The sequence below is a fragment of the Typopeltis vanoorti genome, chromosome 26, assembly GCF_054136105.1.
Source record: "Typopeltis vanoorti isolate ZY-2024b chromosome 26, IOZ_Tvanoo_1.0, whole genome shotgun sequence".
Classification (NCBI taxonomy): Eukaryota; Metazoa; Arthropoda; class Arachnida; order Uropygi; family Thelyphonidae; genus Typopeltis; species Typopeltis vanoorti.
In genome coordinates this window covers 14533602-14559771 of record NC_143574.1, presented here as the reverse complement: position 1 = coordinate 14559771, position 26170 = coordinate 14533602, and the positions used below count along the sequence as shown (strand labels likewise).

The window sequence follows — 26170 nt, the reverse complement described above, 5'->3', positions numbered from 1 at the left end:
CATCTTCAGTCTCATTTCCCTTAATTCCAATATGGCTGAGAATTGAAGAGGGGGAGAATGAGGCTGGACTTTTCAGTCATAGAGTAGTGTGTGTGGGTGTGATTGGAATAGATTGCCTTTAGAGGTTGTGAGCGCAGATAGTGTGAATGAATTCAAGAAAAGGTATGAGAGATGGTGATATCTTTGGCCTCCCTTGATGAGCGCCTGACTCCTTGAAGGTTTCTCTTAATAATAATAATATTAAATCCTCTGTATCTTTTTGTACAATCAAATATCACTATGGTATACTTATACAAATATTTTGTTATAGCAACAGAGTTTGTTACAGTCAATTTTCTTTATGACAGCATTACACCTAGGAGACTTCTGTCAAGACTTCTGGTAGTGTTTTATAGTGAATAAATGATAAATAACATTTGTTATGGTGAAAATCATCTGTATCCGACATTCATCTTTATCACTAATAGTGACTTCAGACTCAGAATATAGCTTACGTGAAGCTAAAGTCAACACTGTTATAACAAATACCAAGTTAATTCTTATTTCTTGTTTGTACTCTTTGCCACATCAATTTATACACATCTCTATGGTGAAGCATGAATGCTAGTTTTTATTTTATTTTATTTATTTTTATGTAGCTCCCACCCATGAAAGGGTTTTCGGTAAACCTAAACATTTGTACTGAGGATAGGCTAAGAATTAAAAAAATTTTTTTTTATTCATTTTATATATTTTTGGCATTTTTTATATGATCCAGAGACCTTGCTCTAGAGACTAAACAAACTTCTTCACCCTATTTCAGACCTCCATAAGAAAAATCACGATGTTAGTAATGATTAGTCCATACTGTAAACTGAAATCTAGTAAGTTCTACTAGGTTTTTCAAAATCCTCCTGCAATAAGTGAATTGCAAGGGGATATTCAGTTGTTTGTAGATGATGTGAAGCTAGGAAGGGTTATTGGTAACAGTGCAGATGTGGCAGCCCTGCAAGAGGATTTGAATAAACTGGACAGATGGATAAATGAATGGGAATATCAGTTTATTGCAGCAAAATGTAAAGTCTTGAAGTTTAAGAGACATCGATGGGAGGCAGCATACTCTGTTGGAGGAGCTGTACTGGAGAAAGTCATCATCATCATACGTATCAAGGATTTAGGCCTAGCATGGCCTGTTCGGGCCTTAGAAGTCATTGTTGAATCGTTTAAGAGGACGTCCTGGTTTTCTTTTTCCTAATGGCTTGTACTTTAAGGCTTGTTTTGGTAATCTTTCTGTTTTCATTCTTTGAACGTGTTCCATCCATTTATGTTTATATTTTTTAATTTTTTCTATTACTGGTTCTTGGTTTAATTCTTTCATAATATCTTCGTTTCTTTTGTGATCAAATAGGGTATACTTTGCAGTTTTTCTCATAAACTTCATTTCTGCTGTTGTTAATCTTTGTTTGTCTTTTTGTTTTATTGTCCAGATTTCGCTTCCATACATTAAGACCGGTAAGGCTAATGCATTGTATACTTTTAGCCTGGTTTGTTTTTGAACTAGGTTTGGTTTAAATATAGAGTTAATTACACCTGTTATTTTTAAATATTTTGCAATTTTTATGTTTATATCTTTTTCATTTTCATATGTGATCATACATCCTAGGTAGTTAAATGAATTCACCTGTTCTAAGATCTTGTTATCTATTACTATTTTAGTTCTTGCTGGATCTTGTCCTTTAAAGGCCATAGTTTTTGATTTTTCCGTTGATATTATCATACCATAATCTTTGGATATCTCATTTAGATTTAAAATAGCTTTCTGTAAGTTATCTTCAGAATTTGTAATTATTATTTGGTCGTCTGCAAAGAGGAGAGTGTTTAAGTTAACTGTAGGAGAAAGTTTAATTCCTTGATGTAAATTTTATATTCCATTTTATTATTATTTCATTTAAGTAGATATTAAAAAGAGTTGCTGAGAGGGGACATCCCTGTCGGACCCCTTGGTTTATCTCTCTTGTATATGATAGCTCATGATTTAATCTTATTTGTATTTGATTATTTTCATATATACTTGTGATAGCTTTTAGGATATTATTTGGTATTTGTCTTTCTTTTAATATGTTAAATAATATGTTTCTTTTAACTTTGCCAAATGCTTTTGACAAAGTTAAAAGAAACATATTAGACTGGAGAAAGTAGGAGAGACAAAAGATCTGGTGATGATTGACAGAACCCGAAATTCAGAGAACATATGGAAAAAGTGGTGAAGGAGGATTGCTGCAATACTGAGAAGGACGCTGACCTACAGAGATAAAAGAGTTGTCATTCTATTGTATAAAGCCCTGATCAGACTACACTTGGACTATTGTTCTCAAATTTGGTCTCCAGGATTTGAAGGGGATAAATTAACTGTGGAAAGGATACAGAGGCAGATGGTTTCAGGACTATACAATGTTAGTTATGAGGATCGACTGATGGAATGTGGACATCAGAGTTAGGTAGATAGAAGAAGGAGAGGTGATATGATTGAGACTTGACTGTTGAGAGGTAGTTACAGGGTTGACACTAGGGAGTTCTTTCACTTGGGGGGAACGGGGGGGGGGAGAAGCAACGACAAGGGGCCATCCCTGGAAGTTACGAAAGGAAGCTGGAACAAGAGGATGAGGAGTAGTTCCTTTGCATGGAGGGTGGTTGAACCGTGGAATGCATTGCCTGATAGAGTAGTGAGAGCACAAATGGTTAATGAGTTCAAGGAGTGGTATGGTAGACTGTATTTTCTAGGAAGGACCTCTCACGATGAGTCTTTTGACTCCATGGAGGCCTGAATAATAATAATAATAATAAAATGCTACAATTATATGATGAAAATGGGATATTATATAAAGTAATACATTGTCCATTGTGAAATAAGGGCATGCTCACAAACAAACAAACAAGCTCCACTGTTATTCATCATCTATATGGATCATAAAGGAAACTGGCATTAAACCTAATATCAAAATTGGATACATTTAGCCGAGTTCTTTATTTCATGCAGATGATGTAATTCACTTAAATAAATCCATTACAAGCCTGCAAAATCCCTTAACTAAACTGAGTTACAGCTGTAGCAAATTTGGTATGAACACTACCAATAAAAAAGATTATGAAAATAGACAAGAATAATGAAAACAGCAGCAGCATCCTGAATGGGAAACCTATAGAAAAGTAAAACATTTCACCTATTGAGGAAAATTTTTTTGTGCAGCCGGCACATTGAATATGGAAATAGAGACACCACAATAAGCAAAGCTAGTATGGTAGGAAGTCAAGTGAATAAATTTATATGATTATTATTAACATCTGACCTCCATGAAGTCAGAGACTCGTTGTGGGAGACACTATCACACAAAAAACTCATCCAACCATGCCTTAAACCGATTCAATGTGTCTAGATTCAAAATACACAATGCACTACACTCACCAACCACTCTCTATGTAAAGAACATTCTCCTCACTCTTCTGTTCACACCCTCCTTATACACTTTCCAGGGATGGCTTCTTGTTCTTGTCCCACCCTCTCCCATTCTATGAAAAATCTCTTCCATGTTAACCTGATAACAACCACTGACTAACTTTTGTCTCAATCATGTTCCCCTCCTCCTCCTATTCACAAGGCTTTGCAATTTATATTCTCTCAATTTGTCCTCGTACTTCATGTTCCAAAGTCCACTGACATCTTTGTCAATCTTCTCTGGACCATACATATCCTTGTGACCACGAAAACCTGGTAACCAAATCTATGCACAATAATCCATATGAGGCCTGATGGCCTTATACAATGGCATCAAACTCTTTCTTTCTGCATGTCAGGGTCCTCCACATCATTGCCATTATCCAAACAACTGCATATCACCAGTTAAACCCATCCCAATATATACAAATTGAACAACATTGGTCCCAAAACTGATCCCTGCAGCACACCATGAGTGACCTTCCTCTTTCGAGATACTGAATCCCCATATACAACTTTCTGATGCCTATCTGACAGCCAGTCACTGATACAGCTGAGAAGTCTTATCCAATCTCATCTGTTTCAATTTATTTAACAGCCTGTCATGTGGCAGTCTATCAAAAGCTTTTGCAAATTCTAAGTATACAGTTCTTTTTGCATCTCCCTTGTCCAATGCATCTGCTGTTATACTACATAAGTTAGTAAAATATGATCTCCCTTTAACAAACCCATGCTAACTACAGAGAATACTCCTATTATCAATCCATTTTTGTATCTTACTTCTCACAATCTCTCCAGTACTTTCGCCACAACTCCAGATATACAGATTGACCTATAATTTGTAGCCATAGCTTTATAACCACCTTTATGCAGTGGAACAATTTCACCTTTTTTCCACTCTTTCTTGTAACCTGTTGTATCACTCTTATTAAATAAGCATGCCAATTCCCTGCAACATTCCGTTAAGATGTGTGGTGATATGTCATCTTTGTGAATTCATCACCAAACAATGATAGAAAACAGATGATGTGTCATAGTTCACTGACTCCTCAAACTTCGATTGTTCATACTATAATGTTTTTTCTCAGTTTTTTTTTACAATAACCTTATTTCTCTTATTACATATTTCTTTTTATGATGAGAGAAACTAAAAACATGCTGAAACTAAAAAAAAAAAATGTAAAAACTACTGATGGTTGTAAAGTTTATTTTATCAACATGAACAGTTCTATTCTCAACCTGGAACTTTGGGAGTATCTCCTTTATATTTCTGATAAATCTGTCCATAAAGAATTTCAAAAAAAAAACACTGCTCTTTCTCTCTCTCTCTATATATATATATATAAATTATGCAAATACAAAAAAAAATAATAATTACTAGACCCGATTATAAACCCCTAAATTATTACACCTGTTATGCTCAGAATATGCAGCAATTATAAACCTCTAAATTATTACACCTGTTATGCTCAGAATAAAACATGAAAAACTACTCCCTTCTTTAAACTAGGCAAACACTTAGTTATATCTTTAACCCCCCCCCCATTGGCTATATTCATATTTTATGCTACCGTGATCTACCTAATGAAGTAGAAGAAAATTTCACCTACTTCAAATCTTTAATCAAAAAAAAGTTTGTTCTAAATAGTACTGATATTATGGTTAGTTTTGATATTACTTCTTTATTCACCAATATTTCACTATTAAACCTCTTAACTTTACCTGAAAATATCCCCAACCCTCTCCGACATCACTGATCTCTTCAATTTTGCCATTCATACTGATTATTTCACTTGGAAGCAAAGCATCTATTAACAGAGATACAGTTATGGGTTGTCCCCTCTCTCCTAGCCAATTTCTAATGATGTGTTTCAAAGAACTTAACAGATGAACAATGGCAATGGAAATATTTGTAGAAGATGAATGTAGCAGAAACTATGCATTTGTGTGAGAGTGGATGGAGTGAAGTAGTGAGAGATGGGTCATTACTAAATCCAATTTAATGGACAAGCTTAGGTGTTGAACATTATTCATAACTTATTTTAACTGTATTAACAACACCAAATGAACAATTTTATAAAAAAAAAAAAATAAAAAAAAATGTTTATTAACTGGCTTATATTTCACTGAATTTTAAATCAGCATTTTCATAACACAAAGCAATATGTTATAGTTTACATGCGAAACAACTGAAATTGTAATGGACAAAAGATCTAAATTCCTAATTTGGTACCCTCTAATATCTGAGAATAAGAACTTAAACATCTGCAACATACTTTCTTGGCCAATGGCTACAATTCCTACAAAATAAATAAAATACTACATAGCCTCATTACTTCTCACTCTTCTAACACACAAGAACTATTCCTGTTCCTTATGTTAGACGTACATTAGAAAAGGTAGCCAAAGTATTAATAAAATATGGCCTTCACACCACATTCAAACCGTATGTTAAATTAGCAACTCTGATCTACTCTTCTAAGAATGAACTCCATCCTTTAGAATATCCTGGAGTTCCATGTGACTGTGATTTGGCCTACTACGAACAGACAGGAAAATCTGTTAACATCTGCCTTGGAGAACATAAAGAATACATTCACTACCATTATCATGACAAATCAGGACTAGCAGACCATGCTTTCGACACCCCCCCTTCACGCATGATTAGATGGATGAAAACTAATATGCTATTTAGAAGTCATTACAGATCAGAAAGATTATTTTTAGAATCAGCCATGGCTATGAAGAATTCTCCTAACCTGAGCAAGTATGGTAACATTAATTTGCCAAAAATTTGGGGGACTGCTATCTTAAGATCGACTCCTACATAGCTATAATACTGCTTTTTTCTTCCAGAACATTAGATTGCCAAAGTAATTTTAGGGGATTGTTAGGGGCAGCACCCCAGATGTGAGAACAATATTCAATAGTTGGACAGATTTGTGATTTATATAGGGTTATAGTTGTTCCAAGGGGAAGTAACAACTTGAGTGCAAGAGAAATCCTAATCTTTTCAATGCCAAGGAAGCAATAGTTGTAATATGCCTATGCCAAGAGAGGTCTGATGACAGAATAACCCCAAGAAAAGATATCTCTTTTTGTCTAGAGATTTGCAAGTTATTGAGAGTAAAATTTCTTTTTTGTGGAAGATAAGACATAACTAGAAACCCAACTATCGCATGCAGTGTGCATTCAGTCAGAAAGCTGGTAATCCAGTTGCAGAAGTGATAGGATAGACTAAATGATGGGAGCATATTTAACAGACCCTATCAAATGCCTTAGAGATGTAAACAGCAACCACTTGAGACTGGTCAAATTTTTCCATGGCATTTATCTACAGATGGGCGACATAGGTTAATAGATCCCTCTGTTGATTGACAGTGGCAGAATCCATATTGGCAATCATTTACTATTATTATTATTTCGTGACACCTCCAAGGACTCCAATGACTCATTGAGTCGTTGGAATCTACAATTCTCCATCTCCAAACACTTAATCCACCAGCTACACCTAAATGCCACTGCCACCATCATCTACACTAAAGCCATCTACTGCCCATCATCACCACTAGTATTTTTTTTTTTGTCTGCAAATTGCATGTGTTCTGAAGTGATTATCACTTGAGTCTAATGGAAAGTACTGGTCACCCTTCTTAGGAACAGGTTGTACATGAGTTAATTTCCATGCTGCCAGATAGATACCAGTAGAATATGAAAGCATAAAAAGATGACATAGAATGGGAATCAACTCTGGAAAACACAACACACCTTTAGGACAATTGGAGAAATTCCATCCAGACCAGAAGATTTTTTTTGTATTTAATTTGAGTAAAATTCTTTTGATTTCTTTCTTGATGGAGGGTCAAAGAAATATTGTGTGGTAAGTGTCCGAAATGGCTGCATGTGTGTGTGTGTGGGGGGGGGGGGGCTTTTGCCAGTTTCAGCCATAAAAGAATTAGAGGAAAAGTAAGAGAAGCCAGAAGATTAGCCTTCTTTGTGGGTGATGATGCTATAGAATCATTTTCACATAAATTTTTTGATGCTATAGAATATCTTCACACAAATGTGGATTACTTCAGTGACACGTTCAGTATACATGTTTGGGTCAGATAGTTGGAAACAGAATCCCAATCGAAGGAATGAGGATTAGAAGTTGCAACCTTCATCCCACTTGGCATATTTATAGTGGTATACAATATGTGGATGGGAGTTGGCATGTGCATACTGCTACTAGGTTACAGAATGAGTTACCTAAAGGACAAACAACATTTGCAGTGTACTCAGAAGATCAATACTAAGGAAGAGGTCCAGGGTGTTTGAAGAGTGGCTAGAGTTATCTGCTTTCCAGAAGCCTTGTGAATGATTTGATTTGTGTAACATTCACTGGTGACTGAAAATTCCTCAGCATCTCTACTTACCTGATTAGTTTAATTGGAAAAGGGAAGGCAGTTTGTGTTATGAATATTAAAATACCTAAGGAAGATGCCCCTGCTATTAAGAAAGTTTAACTGGAGAAAATCAACATTTGAAGAAAGGGAATCAAAAAAGATAGGAATGATTGGTGGCATTAGGAGAGCAATAGAAACAGCAAGTGAATATTTGATAGCATGAGGCAGAGAGAGATTCTCAGCCAAAAGAGGTCAAAACAGGATATTCTAAGTTGGATACTCTTTGGCATGTTATATCAGAGAAGACAGATGCCACCTTTGAGCACAATGAGTCAAAGAGTGTGCAGTTGGGAAAGTAGAGATTAGTAGTGCATAAGGAAGTTGTGTTTTGGATTTCTGTTAGGAAAAGCAGGTGCGGTTTTACAGACTGGGGACAGAAAAGAACATTATTGAGGTAGGAATTGATATGTTTGTAAAGTGGATCTGGAAGGTTCGCTGAGGTTTGCTGTTGATCGCAAGGGCCGAGCATGTGCCTTATAGTGTTTCAGTTTTGGTTTTTCAAAGAGGCTGTTAAATGTAGTACCTGATTTTCACATAAGCATTCCTTATTTATAGTCAATAGTCCATGCTTTACTACAATTTTGATGCTTTTCCTCCAGCTGCCAAAAAAAAGATGACCTTGTTTCCATTGGGTGAACATAATCTCCAGAGGGGAGGGGTCATCTACATGATAGAGATGGGTGCTTTTGAATTTACTTTTTATAGCAGTTATGAATTCAGTGCTGTTTGTGTATGACAGGTTCACTTTAACTAGGTATGGGAGGTTCATTCCATCTTTATCTGTGCATGTGGGTCCGAAGCATCTACACCTGATAATTTTTTTTGGAATGAACTTGCAGGTGTTGGTGAGCTTATTGATGTCATTCTTTAGCATTGCATGTTTCCAGAAAGGCTTATTTTCTGCTTCAGTAGAGCAGTGCACTGTTGTCGCGATAAGTCACAGAGCTTCTGGTGTTGTCATTAGTATTTACATCATTTACAACTGAGTGGCACAATTGTAAATTACTCTAAGCATTCTTTCTATTCAATCAATTTTGCTAGAGAAAATCTTCTTAAGAGTCATAAGACATGAAATTGTCAGTGCATTTTCCAAGGTTTAAATAATGATCAACATAGAATGATGTCGTCAAGATTATGAGACATTCTGATGACTCATAATCTTGAGTTATGAGCCATAATAAACTTTAGCTTTAATAAACTCCAGCTTATTTACCTTTAAACAATATGCCCAGAATGTGTTTTATGGAAACTAAAAATTCATTTAAGAAATAGTTATTTTTCTTTTTTCTATTTAAAAAATAAAAAATAAACAAGAGCAAGAGAAATGCAGTGAAAAGTGTGCATCCTCCCATAATACAGACATGTTATCAACTTAATGTTAGTAGAGGCTAACACTGTTCAGACAATGAGTCTTTTGGATGTAGAGATTTAGAGTTCCAACAGAGTAAATATCAATGGTAATATTACAACAGTACAAAACAAGTGACTTGAATAATTTTATGCTTTAGTTTTTATAAGCTCATTCACTTCAACACATGAGAGGCCACAAATCCTACAGCAAATCAATATGAGTATGGGCAAAAGTCAAGAGAAAAGTAACCTGTTGATGTACTTCTTGAAGAGTTGTTCATGAGCTGTTTCACAGATAAAAGAATAAATAATAGAATGAAAGATGAATGGGAGATTCAGTGAGTCAACAATTAATTTGTAAAAGGATGTTGGGCAGTTGTTGCTCATGTTGTTTTAACAGAAAAGGGAAAGTTCTACTGAATGGCACCCAAGGAAGTATCTGTAAAAGAGACATTATGCAGAAAGTGACACCTGTAAGACAGTGGCTTGTGAGAGAGAGAGAGAGGGGTGTTGATTAGTCAGACTATCACCCTTCACTACATTACATTTCCTTTTCATAAATAATGATACTAAATTTTCTTATGGGATTTAAATCTAGAGAACAAGTAAAAAATAATATATATATATATATATGCAATGTGGAACATATGAATTTGCAACAGATGTACCTAGAAATTATTCATGCCTTAGAAAAAAGTATAGCATATAAATAACTTACCAGCATACAATGAAGTAAATGTCCAAAAATTAAATCTTGAGGGTAGCGAAGAATTAAAGCTGGTAAAAATAATGTGTTTTTTCATTGTCTTCAGAATACACTCCATAGAAGAGGGTGGCTATTATAAAATTATTTAAAATTATAATCATGTTATTATTATTATTAATTTGTCCTGTGAGTACAATGTGCAAAACAGGAAAGTGTTAACTGAACATAATAATCAATAGGAAAAATTACAACTGGTCTGTGACCTTCGGGATGTCCATAAAGAATTTTAAAAACACTTTTTATTTAAATAATCTTTTAACTGTATATCATGTAAAAGATAAACACTGTAATTATATAATTAAATGTAAACTAAGGTTTCTGTGGTTAAGCAGTTCTTTAGGTAGTTTTCGATATTGAGACCACATATTAATATAAAGAGTTTATTAAAAATAAACAATTAAAAAACTCAACAAGTTCCATGCATTGTAAGACTTACACATCAGGGGTAACGGAACATAAGTTTTACACCACAAAAGCTTACTGACAATTAATTACACATATTAGATGCTTTTAATAACTCCACAACTGTGAAATAATTGAGAAACCAGAATACAAATGATATATTCATTTGATATATAACATTCTGTGGTTCAAGTGTGCTATATCCTAGGTCCATGGCAGTTAAATTTTTGATAAAGGCAGACCACACTTGATGTAAAATCAAGCCTTGATTTTTACTGCACTGTGTAGGGATCCTAAGCATTTGTGCAGCTTCTTTAAATTTTTTTGTGAAACAATTATCAATATATGACATGTTTGTCTATTGCCAGAGTACTTGATGGCCAGTAGTGGCTGTGTGGAATGTTAAACTTGATTTGTGCTCCCTTCTTTTTTCGACGTCTTTTACATGCTCAGACATGAGGATCTCTCCTGACCTTCCCATCTGGCCTATAACAAATGTCACAAGAGCAATGAATCTCATAGACGCCTGGGTTTTTCATGGGGTGATGTGAAGGTTTTGGTGGATGTTGGAATCTTGATATTTTTTGTAAAGGTAGAAACACCACTTTTATGTTATACTCACAGAGCATCATACCCACTTTGTCAGTGACATTTCTGATGTATGGCAGTGTGACTGCATTCTTAAAATCTTGTTTAAGTAAGGGAGTTACAGGAGCTGTATTAAGAATTTTTTTGATTATCTTAGGTTCGAAACCATTGAGTGCAAGGTTCTGTGCCAGGTAGTGTAATTTTTCATTTCTTTTAATCGGTGTGCTAGATATATTGTATGCCCTGTCTCGCAAAGTTTTAATTATGTCTAGTTTTTTGCAATGGATGATGGTGTGAAGCAACATTTAAAAATCTTCTCGTTGTGGTGGGTTTTCTGTATACGGAGAAGGATAAACCTTTTTTCCTCTTCGTTTACTTCAAGAAGGAAAGGTAATTTCTTGTGCTGTTCTAGTTCAATAGTGAATTTTATATTGGGATGCAAGTTGTTTAGATAATCTTTAAAAGCAATCAGCTCATCTACCATTCTCGGCCAAATAATGAAAATATCATCGACATAACATAGCCAAACTCTTGATCTTTTTTGATAGGATTTTAATGAATTTGTTTCAAAATTTTCCATAAATAGGTTGGCTAGAGCTTAAGAAATGGAGGACCCCATGGCAAGTTCTTCTTTTTGTTCCTAATATTTGTCTTGAAAAATGAAAATGACTTCATTTTTCAAGAAAAAAGAAGGGAGCACAAATCAGGTTTAGCATTCCACACAGCCACTACTGGCCATCAAGTACTCTGGGCAACAGACAAACATGTCATATATTGATCATAATTGTTTCACAAGAAAATTTATAAAGAAGCTGCACAAATGCTTAAGATCCTTACACAGTACAATAAAAAAATCAAAGCTTGATTTTACATCACGTGTGGTCTGCCTTTATCAAAAATTTAACTGCCATGGACCTAGGATAAAGCACACGTGACCCACAGAACATGACAACTAGCAATGTTCCAGCATACATATAGTAATGAATATATCATTTGTATTCTGGTTTCTCAATTATTTAACAGTTGTGAAGTTATTAAAAACATCTAATACTAAATCATTCGGGTTTTTTAATTGTTTATTTTTAATAAACTCTTTATATTAATATGTGGTCTCAATACCGAAAACTATCTATAGAATATATAATTAAATGTTTATTGCGTAAAATATACAATGAAGAAACAATTTGGTATGGAAATATTTAAGCACAGTTGTTTGAACAGCGTTGGTCTTCCTTTTTTCATCATACAATTTCTGAAGGGCAAATGCTTGTTTATTGCTAGTCAGACTTGAGGTAAGCTTAGCACAGGATTCATGTGACTTTGATTGCAGGAGACAAACAAGTAACATGTCTGGTTCCAATGGGTAAGGAACACATTGAGGTAGGCAGTGGACAAAGGCTTGTTCAATGCCTGCCTGATTATTAATTCAAAGGTTTTCAACTATAATGTGAAAAGGATTGCATTAACTGGAAATTTACATTGTGTAAGTAAAAAGTTGTATAATATTTTCAGATTCTGGTAACCGAAAAACAAGTTAATCAAACTTATATTATGCAAAGTCTGGCTATATTGAAATATATAATTCTGTTAAAAACAAATGAAGTAATGAAGAACACACACACACACATGCGCACACGCACGCACACACACACACACACACACACACAATATGATTTCATGTAGCATTATTTCAATTATTTGAAAGCTGTAATTCTTTAATGAATTATAATTCTAAGAATATATCTATCTGTTCTAATTTCACTCATTTCACATAATTATAAAACAGATATGTGTACGTTTAAAACTTAATTTACTAAAATAAGAAAAAATAGCTGTTTAAATATTCTTTAATGCACTTTTTTGATCCTACCTCAAGTTTCAAACTAAACTTCTTGCAGAGCACACCTACATGTGAAGAGTCTGAAAGTTATAAGGTATGCTATACTTTTTGTTGTGTAATATGGTTATTCTACCACTTTAAAAATGCAAATAAATAGGTAAGGAGATAATCATAAGTAGTCATAAAATTATGTTTTGTAGTAGCATTCTTGTATCGTGCCACATACAGTAACACAATAATATTGTACAGATGATTATAATTTTTCTAAATTTGTCATTAAAAAACTGGCGACTCCATAAATACCACAGATCATTAAATTCCATTCACTGAGAAAGAAATTATTTGAAATATTTTGTCATTTTGCCATTGAAAATGGAACAGTTATATCAACTCTTCATCAGTGAGTCTTCAACCTAAGACTAAAAGTAAAATAACTGATAAAATGTATGCATGTGATCAACCACATGTTGTATAGCACACTGTTATAACTGTTTAAATAAACAGTTTGAAACTGTTCAAAGTTTAATTTTTGACTGACAGTATCTCTCATTTTCATGACAACTATCAGATTTGACCAATCTATGGTGTTTAAAAAAGGCTACTGCACAATGAATTTTCTATTACAAAAAACTTACGGAGTGTCAAAAATTACAGTGAGTTTATGAAACTTTGTGTAGTTTTGGCTCATGTAATTTTGACAGTAAAATTACATGAGCCAAATTACAAAGTTTCATCAAGGAACAATGTGTATAGACTTCCAAAAACCAAGTAGTGCTTCTCCATATATCACATGTGAATTCTATTAACTGTTCCATCTCTATGGCAGATGAGAATCAGTAGAGTTCAATAATACACATGCCCACCAACAAGGTTGGAACATATGACAGTGACATCTAATCATCATCACTAACTACATAAAGCACCATTGAGAGCTCTAGATAATTATGAGGACTTAAGTGTTACAGAAAATAACAAGTTTTGCTCATTGTTCAGCTTTGCATAATGTTTTTCTTGGTGGATGTTTCCAAAGGGCAGTGAGTATTTACATCTCAATCATTTTCCAAAATTCTACTCCACAGAGTTTTCCTAGAGTTCAGCACAATCTGTGCATCCAATAATTATTACTGACGTCATATTCTGATTGAAATAGCAGACACAATGTACTAGCATATTGTGACCTGTAATATATACATATCCCAGAAAGAGGTTGGAATTTTATTGTTATAACTATAAGGCCTCCCATCCAAATACTTACCACAAAAGGCCTACATTAACCATTATTTAAAAAGTCATTCAATGACAAAGCACTCATGAGCATCTCTGGCAATATTTTACTCAATCTACTCTCCAAGAGAATTTACTTCTTTCTTTAGAACTAAGAAATTGCCTCTGGCTGAAGCCAATCTCTTTGTCTGAACTACTAGCGTTTTTCTATATAGAATTCTGAAAATTTATTTTTTTATATCGACTGCGCAATCAGGATTCACAGATAGGAGTTGAATATCCTTCCAAAGAAAATCACTCAGCAAGGCATGGAACTTTTCACTCTTATATTTAATACTAAATCTAGAAACACAAAATTACTAATTTTCAGTCCTGGCTACTTATCTCTCTAGGTTAAACAGATTCGATTTTTATGAGCAGTGCATTGGTATGCAGGAATTTGGCAAATTATTTGACAAACAAAACAATTTATTCATGTTAAATGAATGTACAATGAAAGCAAACATTAAGTATACAAGTTGATTCAGGCTCTATACTTCTACAGCAATATATGCTTGGAATTATAAGTAATCCTCCTTAGTTAACAATTCTCTCTAACACAACTTGTCTAAGGTAATGATTTAGCTATCACTTAGTCATACACAGAGCAAACTTACACAAGCTAAACAATAGACAGGCTTAGCTAATAAACAATATTAAGCATATTAAATTTTCACCTTACATTAATTCTATCCTGTCTCTACAACTAAACAAGTTAATTCAATGATTAGCTAAATGCCTTCAGTCCTCAAACACTATTAACATAAAAACTTTAGAGTAATCTCTGTCACAATTTCTGCCTCTAGTAAAATACAATATATTAGACCTTACTTTGTATATAATCGTCTGGTTCATACTAGTAGATTCTTGAAATCACTATCCTCCGTTACATTCCGACCTTGGCTACACATACAGGCACCTTTTTCCGAGATCGATGAGGTCACTTCTTATTTCCGAGAATGTCAGGAAACTTGGCGGGCTGTAAATCCAGAACTGACTTTCTTCAAAACTCAAATGAGTTATCTCGCACTTCTGGCGTCTGTTGGCTGGAACGTAGGTTACCGACCTTGAATTGGTATGACATCTTCGAACATCGATACGACCTTTGTTTCTATGTAGCCATCTACCAAAAGACGACTGACCTCTACCATGGCTTACAAAAAACCTGTGATGACAATGAACCACGACAAGAACCACACTCCGACGACGAATATCACGACTCCTCTGTGTGTGACTTCTCTGTATGTGTCCAACCCTTTTGTCCTCAATGTCTCCCCTTTTATATCACTCCATCAACCTTGGGTCCAGTTACGATTTTATTCCCTTGGGTGTTTCATGGGTCTTCACATGGCACCCGTTTTGGTTGCTGTGTTAAGGCAGGAAAAAGCCCCGTACAAACTTAACCTTCGTGATAGTGATTGCTTTAGGTCATATCTTAATCCGCCTGGGATATATCTTTGTTTTAACAATCCTTGTTACAATTTAATTTATACTCAACTTTCTTTGTTATTATACAATAATTTGGCAGTTATATGATTTAACAGTTCACTCTAAAACATTTCCATATTACATAAACGTTAAGAAAAAATACTAATTAACTACAAGTATGTTGTATGGATTTTTGTTCTCCAGTAAAATCGGTATATAAGGATTTTTGTATACAATAAATTTAGTTTAATCCTTTATCCAAGTCTGAGCAAACAAAGTTTGCACCTGAAAATATCTTCAGGACTGAGGTGAGGTAGTAACAACACCAGGCAACTTGCAGCAAAAGTGGATCAAGCTCTCAACTCCTTGTCTCTGAAACAAGGAGTTGAGAGCTTGATCCACCTTTTCTGCGAGTTGCAAGGTGTTGTAATACCTTACCTCAGTCCTGAAGATATTTTCAGGCACAAACTTTGTTTGCTCACACTTGGATAAAGGATTAAACTAAATTTATTATAGTCTAACCAAGTGAAAAATAAACTTTCAACATTTTTCAAGATTTTTGTACAAAAATCCTTCTATACAAGATTTTATAATGTCTTCTATAAGATCTGTGCTAGGGCAACTCATAAGTGCCGGCGAGTGTATTCCTGTAAGCTCTCTGGTCAAATTTCATATGAAACTTTCATCATTTCTACATTCAGCTTTGAAATAATGCTGAAAAACATATTCTATTTATAAGTGACAATGATGCTTTTAGAACAGTTATGCAGAGAGGATCTACATCCGCTAAGTTTTGTGGCATGTTGTGTGTACACACACACACATACACACATGATTATATTTTAATGGATCCTAATGGACCATTTAGGTCTAATGCTGCCATCACCAGGTTTTTTTCCATGTTCCTACCCTAGAATACATCTGGAGAATGGAATTCAACAAGTTGTCTTAGGTCTTTCATCACAACATTAATCCATCATATTCAGGACTTCCTGCAGGTCTTTTCTTGTCTTTATTTTATTTGTAGATACTCATTTGATAAGTTGTTCATCTGCTCTCCAAACATAGCCAAACCATTCATTTCTCTTACTTCTTACGAATAATAGAAATTTTGGATCTTTGAAACAGTTTTGTAGTTCTTCATTGTCTTTTCATAGTGTCGGGCATTTTGATTAAGATGGTTCAAAAATATTTCTCAATACTTTTCTTTCTCAATTACAATGGAAATTAAAGTAAGGAGAAAGATTTTTGATCTGCATCAAAACATTTTTCAACAATGTCTCATTTGGGTTAATACTGAGCATAAATAATTTAAATATATTTTTCTTTGGATTTTCTTGTTAATATTCTAGATTTTAGGAGCTGGATTCTGCTGTGAATCAAATACAGTCATCCCTCAACTTACGTTCTTTCGAAGATATGTCTGTGATCTCATAAGGGAATAAACAGCATTTTTAGCTATGCTTCCAATCAAGATGCAAGTGAGCATAAGGTAAAGCATGCACAGTAGCAACAGAGCTTTCAGCAGCAAACCTCCCTTGGCAGTCTGCACATGTCTTCAACAGTTCCTCTGTTGATTTTGTGTTTGAGAAATGGGTTATTTGTGTATTTGTCGTTACATATTTCGTGATGTTTTATGCAACATGGCCCCTACATGCCCAATCAAAAAAACCTAGTGAAGAATCACAGAAAAAGAGGCGAGCAATTGATCTTGAAATGAAGTTGCAAGTTATAAAGCAAAATGAAGCTGGTAAGCCTGTGAATATGATGACATGACTTCAGATGTCTCATTCTATAGTGATGACGGATAAAATCGTAGAGGCTGTGAAAGGATCTGCTTCCATTAAATCAATGATAGTGACGAAGCAACGACAAGGTTCTATCGGTGATATGGAAAAGCTACTTGCATCATGGATAGAGGACCTGAACCCAAAGCGCATGCTCCATAGCACTGTGACCATAACATCTAAGTCTCTTGAACATGTTGAAGGAGAAAGCAGAACCAAATTATGACTATGAATTCAACTCTTCTTCCGGTTGGTTCATGAGATTCAAGCAGCGTTTTGCGTTGCATAATGTGAAAATGTATGGGAATCTGCAAGTGCTGAGAAGGCTGCCAAGAAGTTTGTGAAAACACTGGATAAAATTATTATGGAGGAAAATTATTTGCCACAGCAAATATTTAATAAGGATGAGGAAGATTTGGGTGATTATTCTCCTGTTTTATAGTGGCAGTAACACACAGTACAGTTTTATAATAAGGTTTAAAAATTAAAATGACAGTATACTTATTACGGTTAAGTCCCTAACCCATATAACTCTGTTGATCTAATGTATAGACTCACATCCGACTCGAACTTACGTTCTGCCGGATGGAACAGAAGCTGGATGTAAGTTGAGGGATGACTGTATATTATAATTTGAAGTAAGTATCTTCACTATGGAGCATATTATGATCCAACAATATAAATATTTTCTCTGACATAAATATATAACTACTGTTTACTCAATTTAGTGTATTTATTTAATATTTATTAGAAGGAAACTATACCTCAATCAATGCTTTCAACGCTTTTATTTTCGTGAGCATTGAAAATGTTCTTTGTTTTTGCTTTACATCTGAAATATTTGACTCATATATATTCTGAAAAAAAAAAAAAAATAATAATAAGGAATAAATATAATCTTATTAGTCACAATTCCATCAATTAACAGCAACAAGCACTGAATATCAAATAATTTCAATGTTCTTGTGAAATCATTTTCTGCTCCCCCATCTTAGACGGAAGAGGGTAAGAAGTGGCCCAAATAAGCACTGTACATACATCTTACAATATAACATATAACAGTAAGAACCAAATTATCAAAGACATCATGGCATCTTACAATAACTTTATAAAAAGTCATAATCTATTACTTTATTGTTTATAACAGCGCTTCCCAAACTGTGGGCCACAGCCTCCTTGGGGGCTGTTAGTTTTGTTGAGGGGGGGGGGGGGCATGAAATAATGAAAACAAATTTAAAATGTTTTAAGACTAAGTGTGCCATGTCGAATGTGTATGTAAGATGCTAAAAATACTCGATTAATGTAATATTTGCATTTGATTTTTGCAATATTCGCTGTGCATGTTTTGTATTGAATATAAATACAATATTCATTATAATAATATGTCTGTATTACGAATTTTTTTTGATGGGGGGGGACGGGCATGAAATATTTTAATTTTTTAAAGGGGCCTTTACATCCACAAGTTTGGGAAGCACTGGTTTATAATATTTGCAAAAGCACAAATATTCATTCTTGTGTAACTTAATGTGAACTGACTTTTTGAAACAAAAATGAGATAAATTTTTATATTTTCTTGTGTAGTACTTTATGTGCCCTTCTTTATTCTAATTAAATTTTGTAATAATATGTTATGGCATATTAGAGAGAATACCCCCCCCACACACACACACTCCTGGCACAATAAAAGTAAATTAATACATAAATCTTTAAGTCTCTGGCTGTACAATCTTCAAATTCTCATTTTAGATAGCCAAGAAATTTTTTACTGCATTTAGATCAACTGAATTCCATCTTTAAATGTGAATTTGAAAAAATGATATTGGAGCCTAGTTGTATAGAAAACAGCTGTGAATCAACTGTCTCAAATGGAAAATTGGGATAGAGTTGTGACCAATCATCATTCTGCCTTCTGACAATTTTTTCCCCCTCAATTTATCCTCAAGTTTAACAGTAAAAAGACCACAATTTGGAGATGTTAACTAATGGTAATTTAATTACTATAATTAAATTCACTATGCAACCCAAAAGAATAGTTTGGGTTTCATAGTGAATTTCCTTTCAAATAGCATTGGTGATATGGAGTTTGGTTAGGACTTATTTTATTTATTTTATTTTTTGCTAATTTGTTTTAATGAATGAGTTTGCTTTAATGGTTTGCTATATTGACAATGGCTTGAATTTTGGTGCTTGGAATTATTTTGTTTTAATTGAAAACCACTTGAAGTTGAAAATAATATACTGCAATAACTCTACTCTAACTGGAAGGAAATGGAAAAACCTTGGAATCTGGTTCAAAGTTCAGTCTAGGTCTTTTGATTTGAACTGATTATTAATGATTCCAAACCAGAAGGTGCTAATTAATTGGAAATTTGGTATTTATGATCTTTCTCTCGCTCTTAAAATTTATCAAGTCATTACGATTCCGGTTTGAATCAGACTGTTTTTAATACAAGATGTGTCTACTACATAGTGAAAAAAGGAGGAAATAAAGAATATGTAGAAAATAAGGCATTTCATGGATTTTTAATGGAACTTGTGCTATTATATAACATTTATTATACATATGTATAATTGCTATATTTACAAAACTATAGTAATTTTATTACTGCAAATATTTCAACCAGAAACTAATTCATCATCATCAATGCATCAGCATAATCACAAGATGAAGAATGTTAATCCTATTTAGAGCTGAGCCACATGCCCCTTAGTGAGTGGTTACAATAAAATAAGATTACAAATAAGGTCCAAATTTAAAATTAAATTCAATTATTTAATGAAATGACACAGCATTATATTAAATTAAATTTTAAAAAATAATAATTAAAATGGGGGAGTGGACATTACTGCTTGCCATTTATGAGGATGAGGCTCTCCCAAATCCTGGCAATAGAGAGAAGTCATTCCGATTTAAATTTGGATAGTAAAGTGCTTTAGCACTCAGTATGGAGCCAACATTCAAAGCAAGGCCATATTTTTCAGGTTTATTGTTGTTGATTTAAGATTGGTGTTTCTGTAGTAATTTTTCAACAGAACATCCTGTTTGTCCTCAGGTATGAGCAGAGGCACTCACATTGAACTCAGTAAACACCAGGGGAGAGAGAGAGAGTTGGGGGGGGGACAGCCTATTCATCTCTTGTGGATGTAACCAAGACGAGATTTTGCTGATAGGAAAAAAAAAAGTAGGAACTAAATCTTTTCAGGATCTTAGTAATTTCTCAGTGATGCTTGCAATATATGGGATAGGGACTCGCCATACAGGTTCAGGATTTTTGGCAATGGGCTTGCAAGAGTCCAAGATGCATTTAAACATCCTTGGGGGTGAAACCATTCTGTAGCAAGATGCATTTGATGGTGTTCAATTCTAGTTGGAAAGCTTGGGAATTGGAGCAGATAACACATGCTATATTGAGCAAAGATTTGAAGATGCCTATTTTTTGAGATGGATGATGTGCTGAATCTTGCTGTATGGAGTGGTCTGTGAAGGTAGGTTTATGGTAAATAGAAGTAGCAAGTATTTCAGAGGGGTATTGAAAAGAAGGATGTCCAGGAGACAGGAGGTGAGATAAGTAGGGTTCTGGGAAGATTCTCCAGAACCCTACCAACAGCCAAATTAACAAACTTAATTTCTTACTCAACAAAATGATTAGTTGGGATGAAGACACTATCAAAAAATGGAAGACCCATTTTGGTAGGAGTCCACATTTTTATGGCCTTCCACAAAAATAGATAAGGAAGGAGTTCTCCTCAGACCTATAAGTGGACTGCATAGCCCCCCCCCCCAAAATACACACCTATCGCTTAGCCAAATTCCTAGCTTATCTTTTAAGCTCCTGCACTGGCCACACATAAAATGTCTATGAAGAATTCTTCAGATTTTTTGACAAAAATAAAAACTTAATACTTACCCTAAGATCTCGTGATTAACTTAGATGTCCAGTCCTTATTTACTAGCGTACTTCTGGCTAACACTCTCCAACTGTTATCAGATGAGTTTCCTCCAGACAAAGTTGAACTGTTAGGCTGTCATGCACTCAGGTTATTTCATCTGCATGAACCAATTCTACAGATAGATTGAAGGAATTGCCATGGAAAGCCCCTTGTCGCCTGCACTTGCTCTATTTCCAATTAGAGCATCCTAAAGAATCCCTATTCTCTTCAATACAACTTCAACGTTCCTTTTGGGTTCGATATATAGATCTGTTTGTTATCAGCCTGGACTGAAGAATCTCTACTTACCTTTTTAACCAAAATCAACAGCCTACATCCACACATCAACTTTACTATGGAAAAGAAAAGGATGAACAATTAGCCTTCCTGGATGTCCTTCTTTCTCAAACCCCTTCTGAAATACTTGTTACTTCTATTTACCATAAACTTACTTTCATAGGCTATTACATACAGCAAGATTCAGCACATCATTAATCTCAAAAAATAGGCATCTTCAAATCTTTGCTCAATAGAACACGTGTTATCTGCTCCAATTCCCAAGCTATTCCGAAAGATTTGGACACCATCCAATGCATCTTATTACAGAATGGTTTCAGCTGAAGAAAGTTTAAATGCATCTAGGACTCTTGCAAACCCATTGCCAAAAATCCTGAACCTGTATGGTAAGTCCCTAATCCAATATATTTCAGCCATCTCTGAGACATTGCTAAAAACCTGAAAAGATTTAGTTCCTACTTTTTTTCCTATCAACAAAATCTCTTGTTGGTTACCATCCATGAAAAATAAATAGCCCCCCCCCCCTCTCCCCCTGGTGTGTGGCAAGTTCAATGTGAGCGCCTTTGCTCATAATTGGAACAACAAGACATTCTGTTGAAAAATGACTACAAGAACACCAAGCTTATATTAACAACAATAAATCTGAAAATTCTGGCCTTGCTCAGCATGGAATGGACATTGATCATGATATCCTATGGTCCCATACTCGCCTTTTACATTGGTGCAGGTTCAGTTTTCTGTGGTTATTTAAAACGCGTGCTGAAACACTTTTGAACTGTCCAAATTTAAATCAGAATGACTGTCTCTCTATTGCCAAGATTTAGGAGAGTATCATCCTCATAAATGGCAAACAATAATCCCCTCTCCCCATTTTAAATAATTTTTAAAATTTAATTTAATATCGTGCTGCCATTTCATTATGTAATTAAATTTAATTTTATTTCAAATCACGTAATCACTTAATTTTAAATCTTGGCCTTAATTGTGATCTTATTGTATTGTAACCATCCAGCACATGGCTCAGCTCTGTAAACAGGATTAACTTTCTTTCTTTGTTGTAGCTTCACTTTATGATTATTTGTTGCACTGATGATAACCAGTTAGTTTTTGGTTGAAATATTTGCAGTAAAATTACTATATTCTTGTGAATACATGTGTATAATAAAAGGTATTTTATGAAATGAATTAACCACCTAAACATCCATTTAGATGAAATATATCGATCATCTTAAACTTCATATCCATGTTATTTCAATGGAATTACAATTTTAATGGGCACTTGGCATCCGTGACAACCTTCATATGTATACACATCAAGGCCAGATGGGTGATAAAGTGAAGTTTAGTGATTTCAGTATTTTGTCTCTGTAGAAAGGGATTGCAGAAAATAGTGAAAACTGCATCATTCACCAAGTTTTTTATACAAAAATCATACATCATACACAGAAATTGGAATCATGATATTTTTCCCACAGAGACAGTTTGTTGAACAATTATTTTATCTATCATTATCAGCTTTAATCTTTCTCTTTACTAATCTTGTGTGCATTATGTCTCAGGAAAGTGAAATAATGACAACTAAACTGATACTACAATGGTGTCAGCTTAAAAAAACCTGACATTACATCATACCTCATTTCTTGTTACATTGATTAGAGTTTTCAACATTAAAAATGACTCTGAATATTCTGATAAAGGGACTGTAATTAGTAGGACTGCTAGGGTACTTGATATTTTATTTGTTGTATGTGTTGCTAGACATGATTTATGTTATATTTTGACATGCAATCTGTTTGCTACCCTTTTAATTTTGAAAACAGAGGAATATAGAGAAACTTCGATCTCCAAAGTCATTCACTGCTCAGAAAACTGAGTAAACAAGATCAATTGCTTATGTGGAATTTGCTATGTGGGACAAACCACCCAGTCAGGAAAGAGACAAACACAGGTCAGAATACTTAAAAGATGTAGAGAGAAAAAGGAAAAATAAATTAGGAGTAGCAACACATAGAGACAAAACATCATGTACTATGGCAAACATTCAGAAATGACCTACTGATTACAATTTCTTCAAAGCATTCAGAAAGTCATAGAAAATGTTAAAAAAACCTACCAAATATAAAAAGAAGTCGTCTTTCATCAAAAACCTTGTATGTACAACTGCGCATGCACACACACTATGCATCACATTGTTAGGCATCATAATGTGAATCATGTGCAACACTGCTGGTCCATAGGAAAAATTAAGAAAATCTTCATGAATATAAAAAGAAGGTACGATCCTATATGAGGTCATCTTTCATCAAAAACCTGGTGTGTACAGATATCACACTCAATGCATCAAATTGCTAGTCATCATAATGTGAATTGTGGGCATATGGAAACCTAGTTAGCCTATTTCAAATACTGTGTACTGTTGATAATGTTAACTTACTTGTTGCTCCTAATTCACTGCAATATCAGTTTAATTTTTTTTCTCTCTCTCCTGGAGAAGCATACTATAATGTGCATGAAACTAGTAGAGATTTAAGAAAAAAACTGTTCAATAGTCTCCTTGTGGAATATATATTGGACATAGCCTTTCAACATTTTCACCATCCAAAAAAAATATTAAAACGTTCATGTCTGTAGTTTTTCAAGTGGTTTTTTTTTGGTTGTTGTTTTGTTTTTAAACTCAACTCTCAGATCTCTAAGTTAAAACTAGTTTGAATACCATGTTGTAAACTGCTATTTTATGTTTTAGCTAATTTCTCTCTTATTCCATATAAATTAATTCAACTGGCTCCTTAGCACACCAGCTTTGCTAATTCTATTATCTATTTTTATATTCTGCAACCTTCCTTAAAAATTGTACATAAATTACTGAAGTATCTTACTTGTTTTATAAATTCTTCATTAATATGCAGTTGATGTTTTCCATGTATCTTTCTAATTTAATAGTATTAATTTTTTTTTTTTTTTTTTACTGCTGATTTTCATAACAGACCTGTTACAGCAGTTATTCCATTTAGTCCTGAAGATTTCTAATGGATTTATTTAGGAGCATAACACCATTACTACAAAGTTTGATACAGTAGAGTTTTACATACAGGTAAGTTTAATATTTCTAATTTTGATATCAGATTGAATGCCACTTTACTTAATCATAATGTGATTAATATAGACACTGTCAGTGTCAGGTTATTTTGCACCCTAGGCAAATTTTAAAAGTGCAGCCCTAAACAAAAGTCATGGGAAGACTTTGGTAAGAACATAGAAAATAAATATCAAGAAGGTGGCAAGATATTCTGGAGGTTGTTGAAGAAGCTCAGAAATGAAGGAAAGAGTGCAGTAAGAACTAGAAATGATAAAGGTGACATGAAATCTGGAGAAAAAGATATCCTTGAAGTATGTAGTAATTACTTCGAAAAACTGCTAAGTGAAACAATCAGTGACAGCACAGCGGTGAAAAACACTGAACCAGGCATGCAATCAGGAATACATATTCATACTTGAAGTAGAAAAAGCCACCAAAAGCCTGAAATGTGGAAAGGCAGCTGGAGTAGATGATATTCTACCAGAAATGCTCAAGTATGGAGGTACAAAAGTCTTACAGTGGCTGCACTGTATAGTTCAGAATACCTGGACATAGGGATAAATTACAGATGATTGGAGTAGAGCTCTCAGAGTACACATATATAAAAAGGGAAATAAAAGTGAATGAGAATTAGAGAGGTATTTTTCTACTGAGTGTTCCTGGTAAGATTTATGCCAGTACACTTGAGAAACAGTTGAGAATGATTGTGGAAGAGAAGCTTGGTGAAGAACAAGATGGATTCGGGCCAAACAGAGACTGTCACGATCAGATTTTCACTTTACGACAAATAGTTGAGAAAGCATAGGAATATAACAAAGATCTGTATTTAAGTTTTGTCGATCTGGAAAAGGAATATGACAAGGTGCCAAGAGAGAAACTATTCAAAACACTGCAGTGGTATGGTGTCAGTGGGGCATTATATCAAGTAATACTTAGACTTTATTCAAGTTGTAAGTCGGCAGTTAGAATTGAAGGAAGTGATCAGATTTTCACTTTACGACAAATAGTTGAGAAAACATAGGAATATAACAAAGATCTGTATTTAAGTTTTGTCGATCTGGAAAAGGCATATGACAAGGTGCCAAGAGAGAAACTATTCAAAATGCTGCAGTGGTATGGTGTCAGTGGGGCATTATATCAAGTAATACTTAGTCTTTATTCGAGTTGTAAGTCGGCAGTTAGAATTGAAGCAAGTACAGGAAGATGGTTTAATGTTAAATCCAGTGTCAGACAAGGATGTACATTATCCCCTCTGTTATTCATTATCTATATATGAAGGAAAGTGGGATTAAATCTGATATCAAAATTGGAGATGTTATTGTCAGCTCTTTGCTTTATGCAGATGATGTTATACTTCTAAATAAATCATGTACACCCTTTGAGGATACATGTCAGGAATTTGATGATGATGATGGGATAGTCACAGCAAGCTTCTTTAGGCAAATGTCTCAATAGAAATGTTTTACTTTCCGCATTTTGTCACAGGGTTTCTAATGCTTGGTTCTTGCATTGAGGTTCTT

At 34.2% G+C, this 26170-nt stretch overlaps 1 protein-coding gene across 6 annotated transcripts in view; it reads right to left on the bottom strand.

The window, feature by feature from the left end:
* Window positions 1-26170, bottom strand: part of LOC150092347 (centromere protein I-like) — a 311409-nt gene that overhangs the window by 119452 nt on the left and 165787 nt on the right. For all 6 annotated transcript variants that reach the window (XM_090415030.1, XM_090415031.1, XM_090415034.1 and 3 more), the window contains 2 exons: window positions 18109-18201; window positions 9989-10106 (listed from right to left, as the gene is read on the bottom strand). In XM_090415030.1, the coding sequence (XP_090271156.1) occupies window positions 9989-10106; window positions 18109-18201 (211 nt within the window). The remainder of the gene's footprint in view (window positions 1-9988; window positions 10107-18108; window positions 18202-26170) is intronic.